General features: G+C 55.1%; 1 protein-coding gene across 1 annotated transcript in view; it reads right to left on the bottom strand.

The window, feature by feature from the left end:
• The window catches only part of TMEM8A (transmembrane protein 8A), a 25442-nt gene extending 18549 nt beyond the window's left edge, over window positions 1–6893 (bottom strand). The window contains exons 1-6 of the mRNA XM_014936214.1: window positions 6802–6893; window positions 6086–6162; window positions 4560–4737; window positions 2828–3035; window positions 2605–2738; window positions 1321–1586 (exon numbers count right to left, since the gene is read on the bottom strand). Coding sequence (XP_014791700.1) covers window positions 1321–1586; window positions 2605–2738; window positions 2828–3035; window positions 4560–4737; window positions 6086–6162; window positions 6802–6893 — 955 coding nt within the window. The remainder of the gene's footprint in view (window positions 1–1320; window positions 1587–2604; window positions 2739–2827; window positions 3036–4559; window positions 4738–6085; window positions 6163–6801) is intronic.
• Between the last annotated feature and the right edge of the window lie 5019 nt (window positions 6894–11912).

Here is an 11912-nt window from a genome sequence, read left to right as displayed (position 1 = left end):
GGAGAGGGGCTCCCTGCTGCTCCTGCGCTACCCGGTCTGGGACCAGTCTGGCTCTGGTTCAGGCTGTTGAAGTTAAGGAATGAACTGGTACTGCCCAGCCTGCAAGCTGTAAAGCACAAAAAGAAGAGGAATCAGCACAGCCAGGTCTAGGACCTCATCCAGGCAGGGCTCCAGCAGCTCCAGACCTCCAAGTGACAGCACAAACTGGGGGGTATTTCAACTGGTTCATGCACTGCAGGGTTGGCTACAACCCCTGAAAGGCACTGGTCGCAGGGGGAACTCCAGCATCAGCATCCACGAGTTGGGACACCGATGGAAGGCAGAAAGTGGTTAGCATGGGTGGAAGTACCCTGGAGCTGCAGGGAAGGGGATGGGGAGCAGAAGAAGGGATAACACACAGTGTCATAACACATCAAGGTACCCAGGGAGCATTCACTAGCAGAGCACAGCACTCAGCTGTCCCATAACCAAGGGCTGCACAAAAGTCTCTGCCAGTTCCCCAGACGTGAGCAGACAAGGCTGAGCAGAAGAGAGAAGCTAATCCAATGTAGCTGCAGGCACAAGCCATCACGTCATGGCAGACAGAGCTGAATGTGACACCTGGGATTCCCACTGCTGAAGCCTGTCCATCACTCCCACAGACTCTCGTGCTGCCCTCTAACAACCTCCAGCACTTGGGATGAGGCTCTGCTTTGAGGAGGCAATGGCAGAACCCCCAGCAGAAGATAAATTTTAATATGTACCTAGTTGGTGAGCTTCCAAGAGATAAACAGAGATTATGGCCATGTAATAAGAGGATGCAAAGGTGCCTATCACAGTCAAAAGGACCTCATGGCCTCCCAAGTCTCAAGGTGTCACCTGAAATGGTGACATCCCCTCACTACGACCGAAGACATTACCCCAAATAAACCTCTGCGAGATGGTTTCCTGTCTGTAGCCTGCTTATGGTCACAATCGATAGTCAACATATCATTACAGTCAGGTGCCTCTACCCAAAACTATTCTCCCTGTCAGACTTTAAGCCAACCGCTGCTTCCCAACCAGCCTGTGGAAAATATCATTGCTTCAGAGACCCTGAACCCTTCAGGCATTTCCAAATCAGGCAGCTCCAGGGAGTATCCCTCTTGGGCAAACACTGGAGCCTTCACTTTTGACCCCAAAGCAACAACTAGGTCTCAGCCCCTAAGGTTATGCCCAGGCAACCAGAGTGCTGGGGAATGCCAACCACTACAGCCAGCCACCCAAAGGCCCAAAGGAGACACAGCAGACACAAAGTTCTCTCTGGTCCTTCCCACAGGGCTAGAGAAAGCGGAAGCCCACCTCTGAAAGTGGCCAGCATCTCCACTGACACACTGGCATTGGCAGCGCCGAGACTCTCCACCATGATCTGCAGCCACTTCTCCCAGGGGGGCGAATCCAGGGCCAGGCTGCAGTTTACCCTCCCCACGCAGGTGATGATCCTCTGGAAGGACTGGGGCAGCGTGATGGAGCCCAGCACCACTCGCACGGCACACGCTTTTTGCTCGCTTGTCAGGCAGTTTCGCAGCTCAAACGTCATCCCTGCAGCGTGCTTGGGAATGAAGACCCTGCAGCAGAAGAGACCAGCAGTTCACAGAGCTTGAGCTCTCAACACAAGCCAACAATGACCCACCACAGTCCCTGGGGCTTTGGGGCAAGAGCTAGGTTGCCCTGGTTGGTGTTGTGAACATTCTTTCCAAGGGAAACCTCTTCCTCAGCACAAAAAGGATCAGCAGGTCCAGAGGAGGCTTGGGGCAAGAGCTAGGTTGCCCTGGTTGGTACTGTGAATATCCTTCCCAAGGGAAACCTCTTCCTCAGCATAAGAAGGAGCAGCATGTCCAGAGGAGGGCCATGAAGATGCTTTGAGGGCTGGAGCACCTTCCCTATGAAGGCAGGCTGAGAGAGTTGGGGTTTTTCAGCCTGGAGAAGAGAAGGCTCCAGGGAAAGCATATAGAGGCCTTCCAGTAACTGAAGGGGGCCTACACGAAAGCTGAAGAAGGACTTTTTACAAGGGCATATAGTGATAGGATGAGGGGTAATGGCTTCAAACTGGAAGAGGGGAGATTTAGATGAGATATCAGGAAGAAATATTTTATTCTGAAGGTTTTAGATGAGATATCAGGAAGAAATTCTTTGTTCTGAACATGAAGATGCTCTGAGGGCTGGAGCACCTTCCCTATGAAGGTAGGCTGAGAGATTGGCTTGGAGCAACCTGGTGTGGTGGGAGGTGTCCCTGCCCAGGGCACGGGGTGGCACTGGATGATCTTTCAGGTCCCTTCCAACCCAAACCATTCTATGATTCTATGAAACATCTCAAAGAACTTCTAAGACCACGTCCCTTCCAACCCAAACCATTCTGTGAAACATCTCAAAGAACTTCTAAGACCATTGGGGGAGCACTGGACAAGGGCACTCATGTTCTCCCCGTGCAAACCCCAGCACTGCTGCAGGGACCTCAGCAAACAGGCTCAGAGACCCCCCAGCTCCAGCCCCATGGGGAAACACCAGTGGCTTCCCCTAAGAGAACCCATGGGAAATCCCACCTCCCCACGGCCCCAGGTCTTTCCATCCCCTGCCCTCACTCACTTGACGTGCAGCGGCTTGGCAGGCGAGACGACGGTCTGTGGCCTGGCAACACCAGGCTCCAGCACTGGCATATCAGCCAGCCTGAGCACAAACATATCTGCCTGGAACATATAGGGGCACGGAGTGGAGAAACCCTGCAGGAGGGGGAGAGAGCAGACGGGTCAGCTGTGGCCAGACAAACCGGGCAAAGTAGGACAGCTGAGACCCTCACCAGGAGCCTCACCTTCACTTCGATCCTGCCCGCAGCCTCCGGGAGATGGGCAGCGATGAACCAGTCTCCGGCAGCAGGGGTGGTGACGTTGACAAAGGTGGTGTTTTGCACAGCACTGCTCAGAGTGATGCTTATGCTGTAGGAAGGACGGACAGTGGCATTTGCAGGAAAACGAGTGCCCAGGGGATTAATTACAGGAGGGGCTCCGTAGCGAAAGTGCCTGCCAGAGAAACCAGACTGGGAGTAAATCGAGGGACGTAAAAACAAGAGAAAACTGGGAAACAAACTCACCAGGGGACACTCAGGTTGGCCTGGGATGGGAGAGGGAGCAGGCTGGAAAAAACCCACATTTTTAAGCGGCCCACAAGAGCCATCATTTTCATCTGATGAAGACCAGGTGCTATTAGCCGGATTTATTTAGAGATTGCTTTAACTTGGCTGCTTATTAAGATAAGGATTTCCATGGTTCCATCGAGCCTGAAAGCAAATTTCCACACTTCCTAAGGTTAAGCCCCAGCCGCAAAACGACTCCTTTTTTCATAACCATCAGCAAATTCCCCATATAGGCTAAATCGCCAAGGAAGAGCTTTCATTTTCTAAGATCTGCATCTTCCCTATTTGCCCTTTTAAGGAGGGCAGGCCGACAGATGCTCACCGTGACCGACTTGAGTACACCGGCATCTGCTTTCAGATAAGCAGCCCAATGTTTGAATTGCCAGAAAAGCAGCAGCTAATTAACACCCGGGATGTTTATTTGGGCAACCAATCTGGCATGTAATTGGCTCGCTTTTGGACTGCTGGAGCATTGCAACAGAACAATGGACAAAAAAGGTCCAGCAAACAAACCTGGCAGGTGATGGGTTATTAAGCTGTTTGAGCTTAGCTGGGCTGGTCTTCATTCCTCAGGGTATCGTTTAGCTGCTGCCTTGTCCCTCACATCCCCAAACTACTGGAAACCTTTCTGGGAAGCTCCAGAGTGACTAAGAGCACCAGTCTGTGCCCAGGACAGACCAGAGAAGCACAAGCCAAGCAGCTTCAGTCACTCCCAAGACCTCTGTGGAGTGGGTGTCAGAGATCCATGTGTCTCCATGGGCACAAGCTGGCCAAGAAACTTGGTACCCTCCTAAGATAGAGCTCAAAGTCCTGCAAGTTTTTGACCTCAAGCCCTCCAAGAGCTCAAGTACTGCTTTAAGCAGTATTTCTTTCATTGGCCTTGAGTTTGCAATCTTCTCATGCTCTTGTGCCTGCAGGACTCGGCATTCCTCTCCTATCTCTGCTCTATACACAGCCCACACCCCTCAGAAGTGTTCCCAGTCTCTTCCATTCCTCTGTACTGGGGAATTTGTCCATCTCCAATCGGTTTGAGTCCTCTCAAGCTCCTTGTAGCCCTGCCACATCCTTAGGTACCATGCACAGGAGCCTGCCAGGCACAGAAATGTCCAGAAACACCTTTGCTCATGAGCAGCAACACCAGGCTCACTGTGAAGCTCTCTCTGGTGTTTCTGAGGCATCTCTTGGACACCACATCTGATAGACAGCCCCAGACCCACCGGTAACGTGAACATGAAATGCTCCTACAGGTTTAAACACAGATTTAGTGCTAGTAGAATAAGAAACTATGTCTGCTGCAACCAGGGAGCAGATGCCCAGCCTCCTACAACCAACCAACCCCAGCCATGAGCAACAGGGACAGAAGAAGGACAGGAAGCACCATGGGCAAGCACCAGCACAGGGACATACGTACACAGTGATCTCCATGTTGGTGCACTCAGGTCCTTTCCCCCGGGATGCCTGCAGGAGCCAGCGAAGCAGCACGGTGTCTTCTGGCACATGGAAGTGGAAGAGCTTGGCGTTCCCATACCAGCTGTAGAAAGACAGCTTCTGTGCACTCTGGGAGAAGTACTCGGAGACATACAGGGAGTCTGAAAGGGAGAGAGCACAGCAGTCACTGGGGTGGATGCTGGGGACAGGCTGCAGGGCTACAGCCACCCATAGATGCTCACAGGAGTTTTAAGGTTGCTGGAGAGGAGCCCTGTGTGTCCCTGACTTCTCATCCCAGTCCTGTCAGATACTTGGCGATCCACCTTGTTCCTCCAGCCAGAACTGCCCACAGCCCTGCTACAAACCTCTCACCCGGAGCCATCACTTAAGATGCCTTAAGTATGCTCTGTGAGATGTGCTCTGAAGGTGTCAGATCACTGGAGACACCGAGGAGGAGGAAGAAAAGCTGATGGTAGAGGAAAAGGTGATGGAGTAGGCAGCAGCAAACCCTGGGATGAGCAGTGCAGAGCAGAGGGGAGCAGGTAGTGCAGGGGTGCTCTGGGCTCCAGCAGCAGTTTATGGTGCCAACAGGGAAGAGCTGTGCCCTTGTCTGTCTCTGTTGAGTGCATGGACTGATGTTATGGGTCTTACCCAGCCCAGGACACATGTACTGCACAGCACGCTGCTTCCCGTGACGCAAAGTGATGAAAACCCTAGCATCACAGATTGGTTAGAGTTGGAAGGGACCTTAAAGATCACCTAGCTCCCATATCCCCTGCCCTGGGCAGGGACACCTCCCACCAGACCAGGTTGCTCAAAGCCCCCTCCAACCTGGCCTTGAACCCCTCCAGGGATGGGGCAGCCACAGCTTCTCGGGGCAACCTGGGCCAGGCTCTCACCACCCTCACACCAAAGAATCTCTTCCTTAGATCTAGTCTAAATCTCTCCTCTTTCAGTTTAAAATGGTTATCCCTCATCCTATCCCTGATCAAGAGTCCCTCCCCAGTTTTCCTGGTGCCCCCCATTTAGGTACTGGAAGGGCTATAAGGTCACCCCGGCACCTTCTCCAGGCTGAACCCCCCCATCTCTCTCAGCCTGTCCTCAGCAGAGGGGCTCCAGCCCTTGGAGCATCTCCGTGGCTTCCTCTGGCCCCGCTCCAACAGGTCCATGTTCTTCTCATGTTGGTGGCCCCAGAGCTGGACACAGCAATGCAGGGGGGTCTCCCCAGAGCGGAGCAGAGGGGCAAAACCCCCCCCTCACCCTGCTGGCCATGCAGCTGGGGATGCAGCCCAGGATGTGGAGGGCTTTCTGGGCCACATGCTGCAAACCCAACTCTGCTTTCAGACATACTTTCCAAAGTCTAATGATTTTCCTACCTGGAAGGAAGGCTGCTGCAAGAACAGCCTTAGGGTAGGCTGAAAGCTTGTGCAAGAGGACAACAGCAAGATGTTGTCCTGCCATCAGGAGTAGCTGGACCCTCCACCCATCCCTCTGCCCAGCTATGCCTACAGATCACCCCCAGCCTGCTGACAACTTCACCTGCAAAATTATACGTTGGAGTTATTGTCAGCGAGAAACCAGCCAGACTGCAACCCGGGGAGGGAAAAGAAACATCACACCAGGGTTGGGAAGGGGGCAAAATTGCATGGAGACAGCAGAGCCAAGATCATGCTGCCCACCCAAAAACAAGGTTCATAACACTCAGCAAGGGGTAGAAGAAGATGTCTTCACCTCTCTGCCGAGTCCTCCCAGATGCTCCTTTTCCACTCTGGAATTCCCTAGAGCGGGGAGAAACCTTTCAGACACAGATTCCTCATTTCTATCAGAGAACAAAGCAGCAAGAACAAAGCAGCAAGCGCGGTTCAACTCGCCTTCCTCCAACCCTGTGCAGGGTCGTGCTGTGTGGAAGCACAGAGGACCCAACCGAGCTTAAGCAAGTTGCCAAAGAAAGAGGAAAACAGTCCTCGGGCAGGACCAGAACCTTGGGATGTACTTCCGTGCCAAGAAGAACCTAATCCTAGCAGGACCTACGATTGGTGCCCCAAAGCAGGACGCACACCAGCCTGCACCCACGGCGCTGCAAAGAGAGAGGGAAGGTAATCCTGGGTTTAATTCCCTGGCAAATTACCAAGCCGAAGCCTCGGGGCATCCTGCAAACCCAACAGGGAAAGGAGGAAACGGGAAAGCAAGAAATACCAGCCAGGCAACTCAACCAGAGGACTCACTCGAGGAGGAAGGACATGGCCACCTCGCCTCGCCGCAGGGGCTGCCCCGGCCCCGCGCCCACGGGGTCCAGCCGAGGGGGCAGCACCCTCATGCACGGGGCCAGGAGAGGCTCCAGCAGGGCAGCCAGAGGTCCACGGCCCGTGGGCAGAGCCGAGGTTACGCTGCTCTCCGGGCCAGCAAGGAGCAGAGACCACAAAAGGGGCTTTTTCAAGTAAAGGCTCCCCGGCTGCGATGCCAGCGCAGTGCGTGGGCTATCACAGAGGAGAGCTGGCTGCCAGCCCCTACGAGCCCAGTTCCTTCTCACACAGGAGCTACAGAAGGGAGCAGTCTTTAGTCGGTGGCATCTATATCCCCAGCTGCACTCTGCACACACATGGTATGTCCATTTCTGGAGGTCCACAGCCTTCCAGTACCTAAAGGGGCCCACAAGAGAGCTGAGGAGGAACTCTTTACAAGGATGTGTAGTGATAGGACGAGGGGTAATGGCTTCACACTGGAAGAGGGGAGGTTTAGATGAGATATTGGGAAGAAATTCTTTGCTGTGAGGGTGGTGAGAGCCTGGCCCAGGTTGCCCAGAGAAGCCGTGGCTGCCCCATCCCTGGAGGTGGTCAGAGAGGGGGCTTGGAGGAACCTGGTCTGGTGGAAGGTCTCCACCCATGGCAGGAGGTTGGACTAGATGATCTTTAAGGTCCCTTCCAACTCTTAACTGTGCTATGATTCTATGTTTGGGCTCAGGACAAGGGCAGATACGGACACAAAATGTGATTAGAGCTGGCCCTGCTCAACGCAACAGGTCCCACCGGACAACCTGCATGAGGAAAAGCCCTTCTGCCTTCACGTAAGCTGCTCCAACCCCACCGGCTGTCAGGCTCTGCATGGCCAACAGCCACGGTCCCCACCCTTCCAGCACGTCCTCACCAAGCTGAAGCACGATCTGTGTGGTTTTGGGGGAGGAGAGGGCAGGCAGGCTGCAAAATTAGAGACTCGAGCAATCAGCAGCGCTCTTTATTAAGGACCGGTCAATTACATGGAGCGAGCTGATGCGTAGTAAGAGGCCGAGGGTGGGCAGGCAGATCTGCGACCAGCCCAGCACCACCTGGGGCTGTACCAACAAGACACTGGCACGGACAAAGTCCGCTCATAAACAGGTTCTCATGGTGTAGCCGGCCCTGCTGCACCCAGGGAACGGGCAAGCTGCCTCCCCGGGGCTGACAAGGAAACGCCAGGGGCAGATAAACCCAACATCAGCAGAGAAAAGCCAGAAAGACAGGTCACCGCCAGTGAGGCGTGTGCTCCAGCAGCCCATGCACATCTAGAAAGCGAGCTCCAGCAGTCACTGTGCTCTCCACGTGGCTGTCCCCGTCCACCCGGCGTGCTCCCCACCAGCACAGCAACACCTGGGAAGTCCCCCTTGGCTCTCCCACCATGGCAAACCACCCTCTAAACTCAGCAAGGGAGTTGTCACACGGCCCTTGTTTCCATCCTGTCCCATATAGATTTCACAAAGTGGATTTCAAACATATTACGCCAAGAAAATATACGTTTTAAAGACAAGAAACGAAACGCGGCAGAATCACAGATGCGAAGAGGAGACGCGTTATTTGAATTTCAGAATAAAGAGCCACCTGCAAGAGCCTGGATGTGTTTATCCAAAGATGATCTCATGGTAGTTTTAGGAAATGATAGCTTGACTGCTGGTTTCGGGGCTTCCCATCAAAAGGATGAAGCCCTCGTTGCAAAGCAGATACCGTGTAAAGCTGTACCCACAGTGATCAGCCTGACTCTGGACATGATGTGGAAGGATGTTTGGCCATTTCTAATGTAACAGAAACCCTGTTCCTTTAGCCCAGGGTCAAAAATCCATCTTTAGATGTTCCAGAACGAGGACCCCTCGCTCCTCTGAGGAGGTGCTGATCTTCACCAGCTCCTAGCCCTAGCTCTGCAGAGCCATTCCCCCAGCCGGCGGGACGGCGCCGAGACAACCCAACCACCACACCTCCAGCACAGGGGAGCTCTCCGGGGCTGGGAACCCAGCTAGCAAGATGCCAGAGGAGGGTGGGCCTGGGGCAAAAGGCCACCTTCCCCCCACCGGCTCCCCAGAGCAGCCACCACGCTTTCCAGACTATGAGGAAGTGATAACCACCATCAACAGCAGATAGCCACCGCTGGCACACGCCTGACTCCGCGACGGGGTGAAGCAGGCAAACATTGTCATCTCCCCACCCTTTCCCACCACTGCACCCGCGGGGTGACCCTCCAGAGGGGGAGGCACGGTTTCCCCGGACCCCAGACCCCCAGCACCACCACAAAAGCACCACTGCTCTGCTGAAACCCCTGCCCAGCCGCTTTGATGCACTGGGAATAAAGTAACCCGAAAACAAAGCAAAACCACAACAACCACCACAAATACAGCAGGAACCCCCCTGGGTCCCGGCCTGACCTCTCACTGCTCCGCACGCCACCGCTGCCCCGCCGGGGACGCTCCACAGAGTCCCCGAATCACTCGGGAAAACATAAAGCCACCTCGAAATCATCCCCCCCCCCTCCACCCCATGGGACTCAGACCAGCTCTGGGGGCTGCGCAGCTGACAAACTGTAATGGCTTCACACTGGAAGAGGGGAGGTTTAGATGAGATATTGGGAAGAAATTCTTTGCTGTGAGGGTGGTGAGAGCCTGGCCCAGGTTGCCCAGAGAAGCCGTGGCTGCCCCATCCCTGGAGGTGGTCAGAGAGGGGGCTTGGAGGAACCTGGTCTGGTGGAAGGTCTCCACCCATGGCAGGAGGTTGGACTAGATGATCTTTAAGGTCCCTTCCAACTCTTAACTGTGCTATGATTCTATGTTTGGGCTCAGGACAAGGGCAGATACGGACACAAAATGTGATTAGAGCTGGCCCTGCTCAACGCAACAGGTCCCACCGGACAACCTGCATGAGGAAAAGCCCTTCTGCCTTCACGTAAGCTGCTCCAACCCCACCGGCTGTCAGGCTCTGCATGGCCAACAGCCACGGTCCCCACCCTTCCAGCACGTCCTCACCAAGCTGAAGCACGATCTGTGTGGTTTTGGGGGAGGAGAGGGCAGGCAGGCTGCAAAATTAGAGACTCGAGCAATCAGCAGCGCTCTTTATTAAGGACCGGTCAATTACATGGAGCGAGCTGATGCGTAGTAAGAGGCCGAGGGTGGGCAGGCAGATCTGCGACCAGCCCAGCACCACCTGGGGCTGTACCAACAAGACACTGGCACGGACAAAGTCCGCTCATAAACAGGTTCTCATGGTGTAGCCAGCCCTGCTGCACCCAGGGAACGGGCAAGCTGCCTCCCCGGGGCTGACAAGGAAACGCCAGGGGCAGATAAACCCAACATCAGCAGAGAAAAGCCAGAAAGACAGGTCACCGCCAGTGAGGCGTGTGCTCCAGCAGCCCATGCACATCTAGAAAGCGAGCTCCAGCAGTCACTGTGCTCTCCACGTGGCTGTCCCCGTCCACCCGGCGTGCTCCCCACCAGCACAGCAACACCTGGGAAGTCCCCCTTGGCTCTCCCACCATGGCAAACCACCCTCTAAACTCAGCAAGGGAGTTGTCACACGGCCCTTGTTTCCATCCTGTCCCATATAGATTTCACAAAGTGGATTTCAAACATATTACGCCAAGAAAATATACGTTTTAAAGACAAGAAACGAAACGCGGCAGAATCACAGATGCGAAGAGGAGACGCGTTATTTGAATTTCAGAATAAAGAGCCACCTGCAAGAGCCTGGATGTGTTTATCCAAAGATGATCTCATGGTAGTTTTAGGAAATGATAGCTTGACTGCTGGTTTCGGGGCTTCCCATCAAAAGGATGAAGCCCTCGTTGCAAAGCAGATACCGTGTAAAGCTGTACCCACAGTGATCAGCCTGACTCTGGACACGATGTGGAAGGATGTTTGGCCATTTCTAATGTAACAGAAACCCTGTTCCTTTAGCCCAGGGTCAAAAATCCATCTTTAGATGTTCCAGAACGAGGACCCCTCGCTCCTCTGAGGAGGTGCTGATCTTCACCTGCTCCCAGCCCTAACCCTGCAGAGGCATTCCCCCAGCCGGCGCCAAGACAACCCAACCACCACACCTTCAGCACAGGGGAGCTCTCCGGGGCTGGGAACCCAGCTAGCAAGATGCCAGAGGAGGGTGGGCCTGGGGCAAAAGGCCACCTTCCCCCCACCGGCTCCCCAGAGCAGCCACCACGCTTTCCAGACTATGAGGAAGTGATAACCACCATCAACAGCAGATAGCCACCGCTGGCACAAGCCTGATGCCGCGACGGGGTGAAGCAGGCAAACATTGTCATCTCCCCACCCTTTCCCACCACTGCACCCGCGGGGTGACCCTCCAGAGGGGGAGGCACGGTTTCCCCGGACCCCAGACCCCCAGCACCACCACAAAAGCACCACTGCTCTGCTGAAACCCCTGCCCAGCCGCTTTGATGCACTGGGAATAAAGTAACCCGAAAACAAAGCAAAACCACAACAACCACCACAAATACAGCAGGAACCCCCCTGGGTGGGAGATGGGGCTGCCCGCAGGCCGGGGGAGACTTGGGGGGCTCGGGTTGTGGGGAGCTCAGATCCTGGGGGAGCCCCAGCGCCGAACTGGGAACCCCCACAATCCTGGGGACCCCCGTGATGTTGGGGAGGTCCTGGAGCCCTATCAGCACCCCAAGACCCCTGGTAACCCCGAGGAGCCTGGTGACCCAGAGACACCAGTTGGTTCTGGGGACCCCCCTGGGGAGGTCCTGGAGCCCTATCAGCACCCCAAGACCCCAGGTAACCCCAAGGAGCCTGGTGACCCAGAGACACCAGTTGGTCCCCTGCCCCCCCCCAGGCACCGCCAAGCTGCCCCTGAGCCCATTGAGCATCCCCAAACTGACGTCGGCCACCGCCAAACTGCAGCCAGGCACCCCCAAACTGCACCCGAGTCCCCCAGGCATCACCAAACTGCCCCTGCGCACCCCCAAAGTGCTGCCACGCATCCTGGGCACCCCCAAACTGCCACCAGGCACCCCAGGCACCCCAAACTGCTCCCAAGCACCACCAAACTGACCGTTGGTTACCCCCAAACTGCCCCCGAGCACCCCC

This window comes from Calidris pugnax, unplaced genomic scaffold (genome assembly GCF_001431845.1).
Source record: "Calidris pugnax isolate Ruff unplaced genomic scaffold, ASM143184v1 scaffold17, whole genome shotgun sequence".
Taxonomy (NCBI): Eukaryota; Metazoa; Chordata; class Aves; order Charadriiformes; family Scolopacidae; genus Calidris; species Calidris pugnax.
Note: the sequence above shows the minus strand (reverse complement) of the source record. Positions and strands in the feature narration are given on the sequence as shown.